The 20,811-nt window shown below is 49.2% G+C and overlaps 1 protein-coding gene across 2 annotated transcripts in view; it reads right to left on the bottom strand.

Annotated features, from left to right (window-relative positions):
* The window catches only part of GEMIN2 (gem nuclear organelle associated protein 2), a 273,847-nt gene extending 260,339 nt beyond the window's left edge, over positions 1-13,508 (bottom strand). For both annotated transcript variants that reach the window (XM_044271557.1, XM_044271558.1), the window contains exon 1: positions 13,361-13,508. In XM_044271557.1, coding sequence (XP_044127492.1) covers positions 13,361-13,482 — 122 coding nt within the window. In that variant the 5' untranslated portion in view covers positions 13,483-13,508. The remainder of the gene's footprint in view (positions 1-13,360) is intronic.
* Between the last annotated feature and the right edge of the window lie 7,303 nt (positions 13,509-20,811).

The following is a 20,811-nucleotide window of genomic DNA, read 5'->3' as shown; positions in this document are numbered from 1 at the left end:
GGGTTAGTGTGCGTGTGTGCGCATGTGGGGGCACGGGTGTTCGCGGACTTTGCCATAAACCGAACAGAAAAAATAAAAACACACACACACACCACCCCCCCCCCCAACTAAACTTGCCATCCGAAGCTGATCAGCGGTGGGGTGGGCAATTCGCTAACAGTTGCCAGACGCTAAGAGTGCTGGCCACAGTCAGCGTACGCAAAAAAAAAAAAAAAAATAACACAGACACCTGATCAGGGTGATGCAACAGTCAAACTTGTTTTGTTTGTTTTTTTCCCCCTAAACTTTCCCTGAATATCCCTGCCTAACCTAACCTTTCCCTAAAGTACCTTTTAGTGCCAGATGGCACTGTGGAGGCCCAAAAAGCGGGATCTAGGCACAAATGGGGGTGCTGGGTCAGGAGATCCGATGCAGGCTGCTCTCTCTCTCTCTCTCTCTCTCTCTCTCTCTCTCTCCTTGCTCCTGGACGCAGAATGGAGGAGGAGAGGAGAGCTGGGGGGGGGGGGGGGGGGGGGGGGAGAGCCAATAGGAAGCGATCCTGTGTATTATCACACCACCGATCGCCATCCTATTCCGGGTTATCGGGTCACCAGAGACTCGAATAACCCGGAAACGCAGAAAACCGCAGGTCTGAATTGACCTGAGGTTTGCAGGACCCCACTCGGCATTGTCACAGAGAGCCTGCCGAATGATTTCAGAAGGCAATCTGTTCCGATCACCGCGTCCTTAACCGCCTAACGCAGATGTGCGGTCCGGAGGCGGCAGCGCTGCGCACAACGACGCATGCGCAGTTCGCGCCGGCATTTCAAAGAGGACCATTTCGTCATCAGCTTGCCAGCCAATGATCGCGGCTGGCAAGCTGATGATTTTCAAAAAAGCCAATCACAGCGCCATATATCAGATCATATTTGTAAATATGATCTGTTATATGGCTGCCTGCTCCTCTGCTGGTTCTTTTCGTCGGTTGGATCCAGCAGAGGAGCAGGCTTCACAGTGAGTACACCAAACACTACACTTTAGCCCCAGATCACCCCCTGAACCCCAATTAACCCTTTGATCACCCCTTTGTCAATCACTAGTGAAAGGAAAAAAGTGATCAGTGTAAACTGTCACTTTTTTTTTTCACTGGTATTGACCGTTAGGTTTTAGGTATAGTTTAGGCCCCTTGGTTAGGTAGTTTGCGATCAGTTAGCGCCCAGCCCACCGCACCGCAGTCCGTTATTCGCTGATTAGCGTATCGCTAATCAGCATTTGTACTTTTATAGTATCTGGAAGTGATCAAAACTGATCACGGTCAGATCTATAATAGTACTAGTGTCACTTTAGTTCGCCCTCCACCCAAAACAGTGTTTGCCCGATCAGGCCTGATCGGTCACCCACACGTGCGTTCGCCCACGCCGGCCCCACCGCAGTGGCAAAAAATTTTTTTTTGGGGATCACTGCACAATCACTTTACACGCACTGCGACGATAAAATAATCAGTTTTGATATTTTTTTTATCAACCGCAGCGGCCTCCGGTACTTCGCTAGCCTCCCCTTTGTAAGACAGGCTTGCTTTTTTTTTCTTGGGTAGTCTCAGGGAATACCCCTAAATTTAGTTGCCCAAAATGTCAAACAGGGGGTATTCCTCTGAAGAGGCCTACAGGCTTCTGACCCAGTCAGATGAGGAGTGGGAACCCTCATCTGATGAATCCAACGGGTCAGAATACGAACCTGTAGAAAGCAGTGGCTCTCTGACCCAAAGTTCGGACGAGGAGGCTGAGGTCCCTGATACCACCAGGCGTACCCGGCCCCGTGTCGCTAGACCACAGGTTGCGCAGGATCCGCTTCAAGAGCAGCAGAGTGGGGCTGGTGCTGTCGGATTACGTGGTGAGGCATACACCAGCAGCCCAGCCCTCCCTGGACCTAGTACCAGCACTGCCGTACAACCTGGTGAAGTAGCGAGCACCAGAAGGGCAGTTGAAGCTGGTACGGTGGCACGTGCAGTAGTGACCCCATCGCAGCCACCGCAAAGACGTGCCCGTAGAGCCCCTAGAATCCCAGAGGTGTTGGCAAACCCTGATTGGCAGTCCCCAACTTCAGCCGCACCCGTAGTTTTCCCTTTCACTGCCCAGTCTGGAGTTCGGGTTGAGACAGCTCAGATCGGTTCGGCCCTGGGATTTTTTGAGCTGTTCTTGACTGCGGAGCTTTTAGACATAGTTGTGGCCGAAACAAACAGGTATGCCACACAATTTATCACCGCTAACCCGGGAAGCTTTTATGACCAGCCTTTCCGGTGGAAACCAGTCCAAGTTTCCGAAATTAAAACTTTTCTGGGCCTCCTCCTCAACATGGGCCTGACAAAAAAGCATGAATTGCGGTCATATTGGTCCACGAACCCGATTCATCACATGCCCATGTTCTCTGCTGCTATGTCCAGGGCACGTCTTGAGGCCATCCTGCGTTTCCTGCACTTTAGTGACAACACCGCCTCCCGTCCCAGGGGCCACCCTGCTTTTGACCGGCTCCACAAAATTCGGCCCCTCATAGACCATTTCAACCAGAAATTTGCAGATTTGTATACCCCAGTGCAAAACATCTGCGTAGACGAGTCCTTGATACATTTTACCAGGCGCCTTGGCTTCAAACAATACATCCCAAGCAAGCGCGCCCGGTATGGGGTCAAATTGTATAAGCTCTGTGAAAGGGCCACAGGCTATACCCACAAATTTTGGATCTATGAGGGAAAAGATCAGACCCTGGAGCCGGTCGGTTGCCCTGACTACCTGGGGAGCAGTGGGAAGACAGTCTGGGACTTGGTGTCACCCTTATTCGGCAAGGGGTACCATCTTTATGTGGACAATTTTTACACAAGTGTGGCCCTCTTTAGGCATTTGTTTCTAGAACGGATTGGCGCCTGTGGTACCGCGCGAACTAGTCGCGCGGGCTTCCCCCAACGGCTCGTTACCACCCGTCTTGCAAGGGGGCAGAGGGCCGCATTGTGTAACGAAGAACTGCTCGCGGTGAAATGGAGAGACAAGCGTGACGTTTACATGCTCTCCTCCATTCACGCAGACACGACAATACAAATTGAGCGAGCAACCCGTGTCATTGAAAAGCCCTTCTCAGTCCACGACTATAACCTTCACATGGGAGGGGTGGACTTCAATGACAAGATGTTGTCTCCGTATTTAGTTTCCCGCAGAACCAGACTCTGGTATAAGAAGGTGTCTGTATATTTAATTCAATTGGCTCTGTACAATAGTTTTGTTCTCTACAGTAAGGCTGGGAGAACTGGATCCTTCCTCAAATTTCAGGAAGAGATCATCGAGAACCTCCTGTACCCAGGAGGTTCCGTGGCCCCATCCACCAGTGTAGTTAGCCATCTACACGAGCGACATTTCCCCAATGTCATTCCTGGTACCTCAACCCAACCGTCACCCCGAAAAAGATGTCGTGTCTGTAGCAGGAGTGGAATAAGGCGTGACACCCGCTATTTCTGTCCTGACCACCCTGCCCTATGCTTTGGAGAGTGTTTCCGGAAGTACCACTCACAGGTACACTATTAGCATAGGGATCATCTCACCAGGACAGGCACACAGGGCTATTAGGGCCCATTCACTCACTGCTGCTGCAAACGTCTCCTTTCACATGGGACAAAGTGCATAACGCACTTCGCCACATCTTTGGGCGATTTGCGCCTTGCACATTGACCCATGGGGAAGGAGAGGTTTGTTCTATAAAAGGTAAAAAAAAAAAAAAAAAAAAAAAAACACAAAAAAAAAAAAAACACACCAGTAAGCAAAAAGGTTAATGTTCAGTTAAAAAAGTTGCGGCCTGGGTTTTTTCTTTTTTGTTTTGTTTTTTCACCTTCCAGGTGGACCAACCGATCGACCAGCTGCAGCACCGATGCGCATTCTGACAGAAGCATGGCGCTGCTGTCAGATTACACGCAAGTCGGTGTATGCGGCGCTGCAAGACGGGATTTTCTCCTCTACAGTAACAGATATGTTTGCCGAGGCATACGAGCTGAGGAGGAGGCGGCGTTCCTATGCTTTGGCAAACACACTATATCTATATCTATCTCCCGGCAATGATTCATCCACATCGATTGATGTGAATGGAGAAATCGGGTTTGCCAGGGCATACGAGCTAAGTGGGTATGGATGTTGGGCGGAGCTCCTATGTCCTGGCAGACGCCTTTCCCCTCCATTTTTTTTTTTGGCAGAGATTTTTTCATCCACATTGATCGATGCGAATGAAGAAATCTGTGCGGTTCATTTTTTTCTTTCAGCACAGAGCACGAAATCTCATTACCTGTATGCTCAATATAAGGAGAATAGCAGAAACTCCTAATGCTGGCCATACATGTAATGATTGCGGAGACCCTCAAATGCCAGGGCAGTACAAACACCCCACAACTGACCCCATTTTGGAAAGAAGACACCCCAAGGTATTTGCTGAGGGGCATATTAAGTCCATGAAAGATTTAAATTTTTGTCCTAAGTTAGTGGAAAGTGAGACTTTGTGAGAAAAAACAAAACAAAAAAAAAAAAAATTTCCGCTAACTTATGCGACAATTTTTTTTTTCTATGAACTTGCCAGGCCCCTCATTGGATACCTTGAGGTGTCTTCTTTGCAAAGTGGGGTCACATGTGGGGTATTAATACTGCCCTGGCTTTTTAGGGGCCCTAAAGCGTGAGAAGAAGCCTGGGATCCAAATGTCTAAAAATGCCCCCCCTAAAAGGAATTTGGGCACCTTTGCGCATCTAGGCTGCAAAAAAGTGTCACACATCTGGTATCGCCGTACTCAGGAGAAGTTGGGGAATGTGTTTTGGGGTGTCATTTTACATATACCCATGCTGGGTGAGAAAAATATCTTGGTCAAATGCCAACTTTGTATAAAAATAAAAAATAAAAATAATATGGGAAAAGTTGTCTTTTGCCAAGATATTTCTCTCACCCAGCATGGTTATATGTAAAATGACACCCCAAAATACATTCCCCAACTTCTCCTGAGTACGGCGATACCAGATGTGTGACACTTTTTTGCTGCCAAGGTGGGCAAAGGGGCACATATTCCAAAGTGCACCTTTCGGATTTCACCGGTCATTTTTTACACATTTTGATTGCAAAGTTCTTCTCACACATTTGGGCCCCTAAATTGCCAGGGCAGTATAACTACCCCACAAGTGACCCCATTTTGGAAAGAAGACACCCCAAGGTATTCTGTGAGGGGCATGGTGAGTTCCTAGAATTTTTTATTTTTTGTCGCAAGTTAGTGGAATATGAGACTTTGTAAGAAAAAAATCATCATCATTTTCCGCTAACTTGTGACAAAAAATAAAAAGTTCTATGAACTCACTATGCCCATCAGCGAATACCTTAGGGTGTCTACTTTCCGAAATGGGGTCATTTGTGGTGGTTTTCTACTGTCTGGGCATTGTAGAACCTCAGGAATCATGACAGGTGCTCAGAAAATCAGAGCCGTTTCAAAAACTTTTACCCAAACCATTTTTTTTTTTGCCCAAAATTTTTTTTTATCAAAGACATGTAGAACAATAAATTTGGCGAAAGAATTATATATAGATGTCGTTTTTTTTGCAAAATTTTACAGCTGAAAGTGAAAAATGTAATTTTTTTGCAAAAAAATCGTTACATTTTGATTAATGTAAAGTAACGTCAAATGCAAAGTGTTTTCCAAAGCATAGGAACGCCGCCTCCTCCTCAGCTCGTATGCCTTGGCAAACGTATCTTTTACTGCAGAGTAGAAATCTCGTCTTGCAGCGCCGCATACAACGACTTGCGTGTAATCTGACAGCAGCGCAATGCTTCTGACAGAATGCACATCAGTGCTGCAGCTAGTAGATCGGTTGGTCCACCTGGAAGGTTAAAAAAAAAAAAAAAAAAAAACAAACACACACACACAACAGGCCGCAACTCAATTTATTTAACTTTGGAACAGAATATATAAACTTTAACTTTTTGAACTAAACATTAACCTTTTTGCTTACTGGTGTGTTTTTTTTTTTGTTTTTTTTTACCTTTATAGAACAAACCTCTCCTTCCCCATGGGTCAATGTGCAAAGCGCAAATCGCCCAAAGATGTGGCGAAGTGTGTTATGCACTTTGTCCCAGGTGAAAGGAGAGGTATGCAGCAGCTGTATGTGAATGGGCTCTAATAGCCCTGTGTGCCTGTCCTGGTGAGATGTGATCCCTATGCTAGGTGTACCTGTGTGTGGTACTTCCGGAAACACTCCCCTAAGCATAGGGCAGGGTGGTCAGGACAGAAATAGCAGGTGTCACGCCTTATTCCACTCCTGCTACAGACACGACATCTTATTCGGGGTGACGGTTGGGTTGAGGTACCAGCAACGACATTGGGGAAATGTCGCTCGTGTAGACGGCTAACTACACTGGAGGATGGGGCCGTGGAACCTCCTGGGTACAGGAGGTTCTCGATGATCTCTTCCTGAAATTTGAGGAAGGATCCAGTTCTCCCAGCCTTACTGTAGAGAACAAAACTATTGTACAGAGCCAATTGAATTAAATATACAGACACCTTCTTATACCAGCGTCTGGTTCTGCGGGAAACTAAATACGGAGACAACATCTTGTCATTGAAGTCCACCCCTCCCATGTAAAGGTTATAGTCGTGGACTGAGAGGGGCTTTTCAACGACACGGGTTGCTCGCTCAATTTCTATTGTGGTGTCTGCGTGAATGGAGGAGAGCATGTAAACGTCACGCTTGTCTCTCCATTTCACCGCGAGCAGTTCTTCGTTACACAATGCGGCCCTCTGCCCCCTTGCAAGACGGGTGGTAAGGCGGTTGGGGGAAGCCCGCGTGACTAGTTCGCGCGGTGCCACAGGCGCCAATCCGTTCTAGAAACAAATGCCTAAAGAGGGCCACACTTGTGTAGAAATTGTCCACATAAAGATGGTACCCCTTGCCGAATAAGGGTGACACCAAGTCCCAGACTGTCTTCCCACTGCTCCCCAGGTAGTCAAGGCAACCGACCGGCTCCAGGGTCTGATCTTTTCCCTCAGACACGAAATTTGTGGGTATAGCCTGTGGCCCTTTCACAGAGCTTATACAATTTGACCCCATACCGGGCGCGCTTGCTTGGGATGTATTGTTTGAAGACAAGGCGCCCGGTAAAATGTATCAGGGACTCGTCTACGCAGATGTTTTGCTCTGGGGTATACAAATCTGCAAATTTCAGGTTGAAATGGTCTATGAGGGGCCGAATTTTGTGGAGCCGGTCAAAAGCAGGGTGGCCTCTGGGATGGGAGGCGGTGTTGTCGCTAAAGTGCAGGAAACACAGGATGGCCTCAAAACGTGCCCTGGACATAGCAGCAGAGAACATGGGCATGTGATGAATTGGGTTTGTGGACCAATATGACCGCAATTCATGCATTTAGTTAGACCCATGTTGAGGAGAAGGCCCAGAAAAGTTTTAATTTCGGAAACTTGGACTGGTTTCCACCGGAAAGGCTGGGCATAATAGCTTCCCGGGTTGGCGGTTATAAATGTGTGGCATACCTGTTTGTTTCGGCCACGACTATGTCCAAGAGCTCCGCAGTCAAGAACAGCTCAAAAAATCCTAGGGCCGAACCGATCTGAGCCGTCTCAACCCCAACTCCAGACTGGGCAGTGAAAGGGGGAACTACAGGTGCGGCTGAAGTTGGGGACTGCCAATCGGGGTTTGCCAGCACCTCTGGGATTCTAGGGGCTCTACGGGCCCGTCTTTGCGGTGGCTGCGACAGGGTCACTACTGCTCGTGCCACCGTACCAGCTTCAACTGCCCTTCTGGTGCTCGCCACTTCACCATGTTGTACGGCAGTGCTGGTACTAGGTCCAGGGAGGGCTGCGCTGCTGGTGTATGCCTCACCACGTAATCCGACAGCGCCAGCCCCACTCTGCTGCCCTTGAAGCGGATCCTGCGCAACCTGTGGTCTAGCGACACGGGGCCAGGTACGCCTGGTGGTATCAGGGACCTCAACCTCCTCGTCTGAACTTTGGGTCAGAGAGCCACTGCTTTCTACAGGTTCATATTTTGACCCGCTAGATTCATCAGATGAGGGTTCTAATTCCTCATCTGACTGGGTCAGAAGCCTGTTGGCCTCTTCAGAAGAATACCCCGTTTGACATTTGGGCAACTAAATTTAGGGGTATTCCCTGAGACTACCCAAGAAAAAAAAAGCAAGCCTGTCTTACAAAGGGGAGGCTAGCGAAGTACCGGAGGCCGCTGCGGTTGATAAAAAATATCAAAACTGATTTTATTTTTTTTATCGCCGCAGCGTGTGTAAAGTGAATGTGCAGTGATCAAAAAAAATATATTTTTTTGTCACTGCGGTGGGGAGGGTGTGGGCGAACACACGTGTGGGCGACCGATCAGGCCTGATCGGGCAAACACTGCGTTTTGGGTGGAGGGCGAACTAAAGTGACACTAATACTATTATAGATCTGACCGTGATCAGTTTTGATCACTTCCAAATACTATAAAAGTACAAATGCTGATTAGCGATACGCTAATCAGTGACTGCGGTGCGGTGGGCTGGGCGCTAACCGATCCCTAAACTATACTAAAACCTAACGGTCAATACCAGTGAAAAAAAAAAGTGACAGTTTGCACTGATCACTTTTTTCCTTTCACTAGTGATTGACAGGGGCGATCAAAGGGGTGATCAAAGGGTTAATTGGGGTGCAGGGGGTGATCTGGGGCTAAGTGTGTACTCTTGGTGCTACTCACTGTGAAGCCTGCTCCTCTGCTGGATCCAACCAACGAAAAGGACCAGCAGAGGAGCAGGGCAGCCATATAACACATCATATTTACTAATATGATCTGTTATCTGGCACTTGATTGTTTTGTTTTTTTAAATCATCAGCTTGCCAGCCACGATCATTGGCTGGCAAGCTGATGACGCGAACCCCCTTGACGAAATGCCGGCCCGAACCGCGCATGCGCGGGCCGGCAAAGCGTGTCATCTCACGTCTCGCGAGATGACGCGTATATGCGTGACTCTGCGCAGTGCTGCCGCCTCCGGGAATTTTTTTATTTTTTGTCGCAAGTTAGTGGAATATGAGACTTTGTAAGGAAAAAAGAAAAAAAAAAAAAAAAAAAAAAAAAAAAAAAAAGAAAAATCATCATTTTCCGCTAACTTGTGACAAAAAATAAAAAATTCTAGGAACTCGCCGTGCCCCTCACGGAATACCTTGGGGTGTTTTCTTTCCAAAATGGGGTCACTTGGCGTAGTTATACTGCCCTGGCAATTTAGGGGCCCAAATGTGTAAGCAGTACCTTGCAATCAAAATCTGTAAAAAATGGCCTGTGAAATCCAAAAGGTGCACTTTGGAATATGTGCCCCTTTGCCCACCCTGGCTGCAAAAAAGTGTCACACATCTGGTATCGCCGTACTCAGGAGAAGTTGGGGAATGTATTTTGGTGTGCCATTTTACACATAACCATGCTGGGTGAGAGAAATATCTTGGCAAAAGATAACTTTTCCCATTTTTTTTATACAAAGTTGGCATTTGACCAAGATATTTTTCTCACCTAGCATGGGTATATGTAAAATGACACCCCAAAACACATTCCCCAACTTCTCCTGAGTACGGCGATACCAGATGTGTGACACTTTTTTGCAGCCTAGATGCGCAAAGGGGCCCAAATTCCTTTTAGGAGGGCATTTTTAGACATTTGGATCCCAGACTTCTTCTCACACTTTCGGGCCCCTAAAAAGCCAGGGCAGTATAAATACCCCACATGTGACCCCACTTTGGAAAGAAGACACCCCAAGGTATTCAATGAGGGGCCTGGCGAGTTCCTAGAAATTTTATTTTTATTTTTTGCATAAATTAGCAGATATTGATTTTTTTTTTTTTTTCTCACAAAGTCTCACTTTCCGCCAACTTAGGACAAAAATTTCAATCTTTCATGGACTCAATATGCCCCTCACGGAATACCTTGGGGTGTCTTCTTTCCGAAATGGGGTCACATGTGGGGTATTTATACTGCCCTGGCTTTTTAGGGGCCCTAAAGCGTGAGAAGAAGTCTGGAATATAAATGTCTAAAAATGTTTACGCATTTGGATTCCGTGAGGGGTATGGTGAGTTCATGTGAGATTTTATTTTTTGACACAAGTTAGTGGAATATGAGACTTCGTAATAAAAAACAAAAACAATAACAAACTAAAAATTTCCGCTAACTTGTGCCAAAAAAAATGTCTGAATGGAGCCTTACCAGGGGGGTGATCAATGACAGGGGGGGGGGGGGTGATCAATGACAGGGGGGGTGATCACCCATATAGACTCCCTGATCACCCCCTGTCATTGATCACCCCCCTGGTAAGGCTCCATTCAGACGTCCGTATAATTTTTACGGATCCATGGATCGGATCCGCAAAACACATGCGGACGTCTGAATGGAGCCTTACAGGGGGGTTATCAAGGTGATCACCCCCCTGTCACTGATCACCCCCCCCTGTAAGGCTCCATTCAGACGTCCGCATGATTTTTACAGATCCATGGATACATGGATCGGATCCGCAAAACAAATGCGGACGTCTGAATGGAGCCTTACAGGGGGGTGATCAATGACAGGGGGGTGATCAGGGAGTGTATATGGGTGATCACCCGCCTGTCATTGATCACCCCCTGTAAGGCTCCATTCAGACGTCCGCATGCGTTTTGCGGATCCGATCCAGGTATCCATGGATCCGTAAAAATCATGCGGACGTCTGAATGGAGCCTTACAGGGGGGTGATCAATGACAGGGGGGTGATCAATGACAGGGGGGTGATCAGGGAGTGTATATGGGTGATCACCCGCCTGTCATTGATCACCCCCCTGTAAGGCTCCATTCAGACGTCCGCATGTGTTTTGCGGATCCGATCCATGTATCCGTAAAAATCATGCGGACGTCTGAATGGAGCCTTACAGGGGGGTGATCAATGACAGGGGGTGATCAGGGAGTGTATATGGGTGATCACCCGCCTGTCATTGATCACCCCCCTGTAAGGCTCCATTCAGATGTCCGCATGTGTTTTGCGGATCCGATCCATGTATCCGTAAAAATCATGCGGACGTCTGAATGGAGCCTTACAGGGGGGTGATCAATGACAGGGGGTGATCAGGGAGTGTATATGGGTGATCACCCGCCTGTCATTGATCACCCCCCTGTAAGGCTCCATTCAGACGTCCGCATGTGTTTTGCGGATCCGATCCATGTATCCGTAAAAATCATGCGGACGTCTGAATGGAGCCTTACAGGGGGGTGATCAATGACAGGGGGTGATCAGGGAGTGTATATGGGTGATCACCCGCCTGTCATTGATCAACCCCCTGTAAGGCTCCATTCAGACGTCCGCATGTGTTTTGCGGATCCGATCCATGTATCCGTAAAAATCATGCGGACGTCTGAATGGAGCCTTACAGGGGGGTGATCAATGACAGGGGGTGATCAGGGAGTGTATATGGGTGATCACCCGCCTGTCATTGATCACCCCCCTGTAAGGCTCCATTCAGACGTCCGCATGTGTTTTGCGGATCCGATCCATGTATCCGTAAAAATCATGCGGACGTCTGAATGGAGCCTTACAGGGGGGTGATCAATGACAGGGGGTGATCAGGGAGTGTATATGGGTGATCACCCGCCTGTCATTGATCACCCCCCTGTAAGGCTCCATTCAGACGTCCGCATGTGTTTTCCGGATCCGATCCATGTATCCGTAAAAATCATACGGACGTCTGAACGGAGCCTGACAGGGCGGTGATCAATGACAGGGGGGTGATCAGGGAGTTTATATGGGGTGATCATGGGTGATCAGGGGTGATCAGGGGTTCATAAAGGGTTAATAAGTGACGGGGGGGGGGGGGGTGTAGTGTAGTGTTAGGATCGACCACCAGAGGACACAGGTAGGTCAGTAAAGTCGCACCAAACAAAAAGGGACCACCAGAGGATCAGGTAGGAGGTATATTAGACGCTGTTATCAAAACAGCGTAATATACCTGTTAGGGGTTAAAAAAAATCGGATCTCCAGCCTGCCAGTGAGCGATTGCCGCTGGCAGGCTGGAGATCCACTCGCTTACCTTCCGTTCCTGTGAGCGCGCGCGCGCCTGTGTTCAGGAAATCCCGGCCCTCGCGAGATGACGCATATATGCGTGACTCTGCGCAGGGCTGCCACCTCCGGACCGCACATCTGCGTTAGGCGGTCCGGAGGTGGTTAACGGAGGGCGGCTGCGCATGCACCCTCCACCACCCCGGGGGGGTCCGTTCTCGATATAGATGTCACAGCTATCAAACAATGGGGGCATATCCTAGCAATATTTCCCCATTGGCATTTGTCAGACGGATCAGGATCCTGATGAGTGACAAATGCATTAAAATGCCATATCCATGTCTCTGGTGTCATCCGGAAAAACAAATCCAGCATTTTTTTTTGCCAGAACACTCAGGGCTGGATTTGGCATTAATGCATGTCAATGGGAAAAAAAATGCCGGATCTGGCATTCCAGCAAGTGTTCCAGAATTTTGGACGAGATAAAACCGCAGCATGCTGCGGTATTATCTCAGTCCTGAAAAGTCAAGAAGACTGAGGCCTCCTGCACACGAACGTGTGCGCCCCGTGGTCGTGTTGCGGCCAGCAATACGCAGGACGCAATGCACGAACACCATCCATGGGACAGCCGCAGCAGATCACGGACCCATTCACTTTAATGGGTCCGCGATCCTGCAGTTCCACAAAAAGATAGAACATGTTCTAACTTTTTGCAGAACGGAAGTACGGGATGAAACCCCACAGAAGTACTCTGTAGTGCTTCGTAGGGTTCTGTTCCGCATCTCTGAATTTGCAGACCCATTGAAGTGAATAGATCCGCATCCGTGATGCGGAATGGCGCCTGTGTATTGCGGATCCACAAATGCGGTCCACAATACGGCAACAGAAAGCACAAGTTTGTGTGGGCAACTAACCCAGTTGTCACTTACACCAGTGTTGATAAACCTAAACGACTATGTCATGTCCTCTAGCTGTGCACTGCAAGGAATTAGTGCAGTGCGGGCATCCAGAGAAGAAGACCAGGGAAGGTGAGTTATACCAGTGCACCCTGAAAATAACTCCATTTGTCCTCCTCCCGGGCCCCTTCCTAAGTTTGGGGCCCCTTCCAGCAGCAGCAGTCTCCCCTGTTCCCATGGTAGCTACCCCCCTGCATACCAATCAACACCAAATCTAGAGACTGCTTCTGAATGATGGCTGACAAAGTTTGCAAAGCACACATTACCATAAAAAAAATAGCGCTACTCCAAACCCCATATATACATTCCACATAGAGGTAGGACCAGCACACACTCAGCAGTAATGCGTGACATTATTACTTACTGGACCCGCCTCAGATATTCCTGCGGTGTGCGAGGGGGAACTGCAGGATCGAAATCCTCCATCAGGTCGCACTTCCCTACTGGAAGGAGCCGTGGCATCAGCTCCTCAGGCCCAGAGTCCATGCTTGCGCGGTAGTGACTAGAACGGAGTTGCTCCTGGCAGATATGATGTCATAGGAAGAGGCGGAGTCTCCTAGTCCATGGGGCGGGGCCTCCGGATTTGCAGGAGAGTCGAGTCGACTCGACAGTCGACAGAGCGCATTGTTGGAGAGAGGAGCGGGTGCTGCAGGTCGCTGCGTGAATGAGAACAATCATTGTTATTTTTTACTTGGGGGCATTTTTGCAGGGGCTTAATGGAGTATGAGTGATCTTTGTACTGGAGATAATATATGTTAGAGAGGGGAGTGATATTATTAACATGGGATTGTATGCTAGAGGGGCTGAAGGCAGAGGGAGTGATGTATTTACATGGGGCTGTATGCTAGATTGTCTGAAGGCAGGGGAGTGATGTATTTGACATGTGACTGTATGCTGGAGGATCTGAAGGCAGGGAGGGTTGTGTTTTACATGTGAATGTATGCTGAAGGCAAGGGGAGTGATGTATTTACATGGGACTGTTTTCTGGAGGGGCTGAAGGCAGGGTGTGTGATGTATTTACATGGGACTGGCTGTATTCAGGAGGGGCTGAAGGCAGGGGAATGTATCTTAAATAGGACTGTATGCTGGAGGTATCTTAAGGCAGAGGGAGTTATGTATTTACATGGGACTGTATGCTGGAGGGGCTGAAAGCAGGGGACATGGGGTATCTTATATGGCAGTGGTCCTCAACCTTTTTTGCACCAATGACCAGTTTCATGCAAGACAATTTTCCCAGGGACCGGTTGGTGTGGGGCTTAGTGGGGTGCTGCTCGGCGCTGACTGATTCATGCTCATAACAAAACACAAGGTGCATATTAGCCTCAGTGGGCCCCCTTTTGGCATTTTGCACAACAGACGCGGCAATAAAGCTGCATGTGTTATAGATGATGCCAAATATAATAGACAGAACATGCTACAGAGCAGATATATGTGAATCAATCCTTATACCCCTACTTTTTAATCCCTCAGGTCTACTCAGTATTCAGTTTTTACTGTACACCCTCTAAAGAGAAACAGACATTGAATATGAAAATACATTTCAATATGAACGCTGATAGCACTATGCTGCTGCCTGCCCCTGTGCCCCCAATGCCCAATAAATATCAATATGATGATATCTTAATTTGGGGCACAGCAGGATGGGCAGTAGCAGACTAGGGTTGTCACGATACTTTTGATTTGATTTGATTTCGATACCATAAAAATATATTGCAATACTCTACCATTCGATGCCACTAAAAAAAAAAAAAAAAAAAGAAAACACCAAAAAAGCCAGGTGTATTTTGCATTTTATGGACCGTCCGGACCATAATCGAACAGTCCGATCCTATTTTTCCCCTCCCCACGACAACATCACAGAGAGAGGGATCCACCCCCAGGGACAGGAAACCTACAGAATAAAAAAGGTGAAGCCTCTCTACCCCTTCAGTGGTTTCCTGTCCCTGGAGTGGGAGACCTACATTTTTCCCTTTTAGGTTCCTTACTGTCGGTCTGTTATTCCTAGGGGGCCCATGGAGGGCTGACGGTATACTCCTGGGGTCCATCGCGCTGCAGGGCAGTCTGACAGGACCCTAGGATGCGGAGGTACTCCAGGGGCCCTCCGTATCTTGCGGCAGGCATGTGGGTTACCTTTCTGGGAAAGCTCTGCCCCATTAAAGCTCCATCCAGGATCCGGAGCTGAGTACCGATCCAGACACAGGACACTCGGGCATCCTTGCATCCTCTGCCGCGCTGTTTTCTGTGGACTGAAGTATGGCGTCTTCCGGGAGGCAGTGCGTGGGAGGACATTGATTCGGCCGATGGGCACGTGGACATCCGAGAGGCAGGGCTCTGTCACGTGGCCTTTCTTAGAGCTGGAGAGCGGCGTCTGCCAGGAGGCGGTGCGCGTGGTGACGCACTTCCAGGTGTGAGCAGGGACATTGCATAAGCGCGGTATGTAAGGCAGCAAGCCGGACCATTTCGCTGAGGCTACTACTGCTAGCGCTGGGGAAGACTGGTCTGTGCTTGGCTGATGTAAATGGACGTTCCTTTTCCGCTCTCTCTCTTCACCTGACCCTATCAGAAATACACAGATAGGGTATAAATGTTTACCTATTCGTTCTCCTCAGAGAGTAGGCTCCTTGGTTCTTCTGTTCACCATGGAGGAATAAAACAGACAAGAATCTGCAGAGGGAGAAATGGTGACTCCAGTCCTGGTAGTTGAGCAATCTTCCTTTGGGTAAGTGGCTCATATATGGTACTCCATCTTATTCTGGCCCTTTGTAATATCTTTTTTCCAGTCAAAACCTAAGAAGACGCTGGCAAAAAGAAAAAAACTGAAAATGTGCATTGTGTAAGACAGCGTTATCTTCTTTTTATGAGAAAAAATTATGCCAGGGATGTATTGACAAGACCACATCAGACGAGGCTGTTAGAGATGTGTGAATTTTATTCTATATTTTTTGTATCTCTAGGACTGTAACTGGTTAATCTTAAGTTGTTACAAACTTCTTCTTATTTCAAGAGCCTCCCCCATCCCCTTTCTGCTGTTAGTCCAGCTCTGTCTATGCAATGCTATGAGGAGAAGAAGGGGGAGGGGGGCAGAGACCTGTAGGCAGCATTTGTCTTCTATCTCCCCACAGATGCTTTGAAGAAGATGTGTGCACTGTGAAAGGACGCTAAGCCAATCCCTTGGGTGGATGAATATGATATACACATATTACTCACTGCCTATAGAAGAACGCCTCTTTGAAGTGTCATATTGTCACAACCAGACAGCTGAGAAGCTCTGACAGAGGCCTTTCAGAACCTCCTCCTTGAGTTTTCTTTGTTGTGGTATTCAATTCCTCATCTAGTTAGCCTCTCTCAGCTGTCATGTAGTTGGACTGATTGCTTCCCTTTAAATTCCTCCCCATAATGCTTTACTGGGTGGCTTATACTTCTTCCTGGAGTGTATGTGCATGCTGATCCTGTTTACCAGTCTGCTACAAAGTTAAGTGCTGTACATTTATCTGTTATTTTCTGTTTGCTGGATCCCAGGTGACCCTGACTCCCTCCGTGTCTGGTGTAGGGAGCCGGTGGTCGTGTCCCCTCACTATTGTAGGGTGTTCAGGGGTTATATAGTCGAGGTACGTGGATATGCAACCATCCACCTTTGGGATCTTTTGCATAGGCTGAGCAACCAGGGAAAGTGCTAGGTCTTGTGCAGGGGTCTCCCTTTTGGTTCCTTAGCTTTGGATCCAGTGAGTCATATATGCATGTTGCTTTGTCTTGTTTCCTGTACACCGTCCGTGACACATATATGATGTGTGCAGTATTATTGTTAGGATAGACACCATTACAACATGGCCACGATAACCAGATGTTTACATTAGTTCACATTCCAAAGTAGTGCACAGATGCTAGTGTATTATCTTCTCTCTCTTATCTCTTCTTCCTTTTGAGCCAATAAAATTAAAATAATGCCTGGGCCTCCAGAAAGTACTGCCCTTTTCTGAAGATACACATACCGCTTACTTTCCACTAGGGGTGGGCGATATGGCCTAAAATCTATATTGCGATATAATTTTAAGCATGTGCGATATGCGATATATATTGCGATATATTGTTTTCTATATTGGGGGGGGGGGGGGAGTGTTTAAATTTTATTTATTTTTTACTTTTTATTTATTAACTATTGGCCTCCTTAAGGGCTAGAACCCTTGTCATATTCACCCTAATAGAGCTCTATTAGGGTGAATAGGACTTTACACTCTCCCTGCTGCCCTGTGCATAGTGCACACAACAGCAGGGAGCTGACCATGGCGGCAGCCTCTGATCTGCCCCCCCCCGCCTCTGATCTGCCCCCCCAGCCTCTGATCTGCCCCCCCCAGCCTCTGATCTGCCCCCCAGCCTCTGATCTGCCCCCCAGCCTCTGATCTGCCCCCCCAGCCTCTGATCTGCCCCCCCAGCCTCTGATCTGCCCCCCCAGCCTCTGATCTGCCCCCTTCCCCAGCCTCTGATCTGCCCCCTTCCCCAGCCTCTGATCTGCCCCCTTCCCCAGCCTCTGATCTGCCCCCCTTCCCCAGCCTCTGATCTGCCCCCCTTCCCCAGCCTCTGATCTGCCCCCCTTCCCCAGCCTCTGATCTGCCCCCCTTCCCCAGCCTCTGCCCCCCTTCCCCAGCCTCTGATCTTCTCCCCAGCCTCTGATCTTCTCCCCAGCCTCTGATCTTCTCCCCAGCCTCTGATCTGCCCCCCTTCCCCAGCCTCTGATCTGCCCCCCTTCCCCAGCCTCTGATCTGCCTCCCTTCCCCAACCTCTGATCTGCCCCCTCTGGTAACGCAAACCCCCCCTCCCTCCCTCGCCAGTATTAATCATTGGTGGCGGTGGCCACAGGGTCCCCCCCCATTGGTGGCAGTTTGCAGTTCCGATCGGGGCCCCAGCAGTGTAATGCTGGGGCTCCGATCGGTTACCATGGCAGCCAGGAGTCACGCTGCTGAAGTCCTGGCTGCCATGGTATGTTAGTGAGCAGAGAGCAGCGCATTATACTCACGTGCGCCTTGGCCGCCGGTCGCTCCTTCTCATAGGTCTGTGCGGCGCATTGCTAATGCTGTAAGCATTAGCTATCCGCCGCACAGACAGAAGAAGGAGCGACCGCCGGCCACAGCGCACGTGAGTATAATGCGCTGCTCTCTGCTTACTAACATACCATGGCAGCCAGGACTTCAGCAGCGTGACTCCTGGCTGCCATGGTAACCGATCGGAGCCCCAGCATTACACTGCTGGGGCTCCGATCGGAACTGCAAACTGCCACCAATGATGGGGGGGAGGAGGGGGACCCTGAGGGATATGGCCGGCACATTCATTGGTAGTGCAGTGGCCACAGTCCCTCCCCTCCTCCTCCGTCCTCGGTCCTCATTGGTGTTCAGCGGCAGCCGCGCACAGTGGGGAGGGAGGGACTCCCTCCTCCTCCCTCCGCTGTGCCGGCCGGCTCAGAACATGGTGCGCGCGATCATATCGCGGTCCGGCGATATAGGCGATATGGCGAAAATCCATATCGTGGCCCAAATTCATATCGCATATCGCCTATATCGCCCACCCCTACTTTCCACCTCATCACCACGGCGGCTACGAGGAGATTGACCCCTGTCCTCTGTAGGGGCAGGAACAGAGAGAGGGTTTAAATCCCCCCCCCCCCCCTCCTACCACCAACACCAGTGTTTACTGTCACTACAGAGGACAGGGGCAGAGAGAGTCTCCCTGTGGGGAGATGAAGATGGTTCTTTTCCTGGCACCTGCCGGTGTTCCTCCTGCGGTCGGCGTACTAATTCTGGGCAGGGGTGAAGGAGGGAGGCCTCGCTCCATTATTAGATGTGAGCCTGCTCCCGGCTGCGATCTCCCGCCGAGCCCTTGGAGCGTTCGCCGGGTGTGCATCGAAGCGCTTCTGACGGCGGCCGACGTCACTTCCGGTGGACGAGGGAAGTGACGTGATCCAGGAAGCGTCTCCAGCTTCAAATTTTGGCGCCAGCAAGCGCTGAATGCCTCCTGTACGGCATACCTGGAGTCTGTGTGCGGTCATGTCGGCTGAACCCCGCTCCCCTGGAGACCCTCCTGTGCTGCCTACTGTAAGTCCCCTGTGGGGAAGTGCTTGTTACTCTGCTACTTGTTCTTAAACACTGTACCAGGTTGCCTACTCCTCCTTCTCCACTTTTCAGGCTTGGGGCTGTATCTCCATGGCATTTATTTCATGGCTGATATGGATTATTTTCCCCAGGTTCCTAAGGAGGCCCAGAAAAAAATCAGGAAACAGGCCAAATGCGTGTCCTGCCTCAAACGGCTTCTGGACAATTATCGCAAGAAACTCTGCAAGGACTGCATTTCTAGTGTCATTGCGGAAGAACAGCCTTCCTTCCTTGAGGAATTGAGGTCTATGATCCATGATGAAGTGAAGACCTCCTTATTCCAAATTTCCCCCCCTCTCAGGGACCCGTCTCCACCTAAAAGGCGAAGGGAACCCTCTCCCTCCTTATCTGACCTGGAGGTAAGAAGGGGAAGATGCCTCTACTTCTAGAGCCTGGGAGGACGAGGAGATTTCCTAACACGGCTGAGTCAGAGAGGAAATTTAGTTTCTCGCTAGATGAGATGCCAGACCTTCTAAGGGCTGTCCGGGCCACGATGGGGATAGAAGACACCCCAAAAGCCCACTCAATACAAGATGAGATGTTCGGGAGACTCGGGTTAAGAAAACCCGTGTGTTTCCAATTAACGAAAATATTCGAGACATGGTTCTGGACGAATGGTCCAACCCTGAGAAACGGTTGGGGGTTTCCAAATCCTTCAAGAACTGGCTATTATTTGATTCTAATGAGGGTAAGATCTTCAATGAGACTCCCAAAGTGGACATTCAGGTCGCTAAAGTTAATAAAAAAGACTGCCTTGCCCTTTGAAGATACCTCACAGTTGCGTGACCCTATGGATAGGAAGGCGGATAGTCTCCTGAAGAAACCATGGGAAGCGGCCATGTTTAATCTAAAAGCTAACATCGCAGCCACCTCGGTATCTAGGTCCATGAGGTTGTGGCTTGACGAGTTAGAATCTCACATTAGAGATAATACCCCAAGGGAAGAGCTACTTAGGTCCCTCCCCTTATTGAAGTCCGCCACAGCCTTCATGGCAGACGCCTCGGCCGAATCTGTTAGATTCGCCGCAAAGGATGCTGGGCTTTCCAACGCTGCCCGCCGCGCCTTGTGGCTAAAGAGCTGGTCGGGCGACAATACTTCAAAAATGAAGCTATGCTCCATCCCGTTTTTAGGGGAATACGTCTTTGGCCCGGTCTTGGACCGTATCCTTGAAAAAGCCGCGGACAAGACGAAGGGTTTCCCTGAAAGGGGGCAGGGGTAGAGGTAACCCCTCCTCCTCCCAAAGTAAGTCCTCCGACAAACAATGACGCCAGTGTGGGGGGGGGGGGATTGAGGAAATTTCTGACTCCGTGGGAGTCCATTACCCCGAATCCTTGGGTCCGGGACATCATAAAATTCCGTTACCGAATCGAACTTTCCTCATCTCCCCCAAACCGCTTCATCATTACGAACCCAAGCTCCTCCAGTATTCGTATAAAAATTCTACAGGGAATTCAGAGCCTTCTAGCTATGGACGTGATAGTACGGGTCCCTCCTTCTCAACTGGGGCAGGGCTTCTATTCAAGCCTTTTTCTGGTGGAGAAGAAAGAGTGGTCTTTCCATACAATTATAAACCTAAAAAGCCTTGAACAAAATCATAACTTATGGAAAGTTCAGGATGGAATCCCTAAAATCCCTGATCCCGTTAATAGGGAAGAACGCCCTGATGTGCTCAGTA

Source organism: Bufo gargarizans, chromosome 11 (genome assembly GCF_014858855.1).
Source record: "Bufo gargarizans isolate SCDJY-AF-19 chromosome 11, ASM1485885v1, whole genome shotgun sequence".
NCBI classification, from domain to species: Eukaryota; Metazoa; Chordata; class Amphibia; order Anura; family Bufonidae; genus Bufo; species Bufo gargarizans.
The sequence above is the reverse complement of the archived record's forward strand: the minus strand, read 5'-3'. Positions and strand labels throughout refer to the sequence as shown.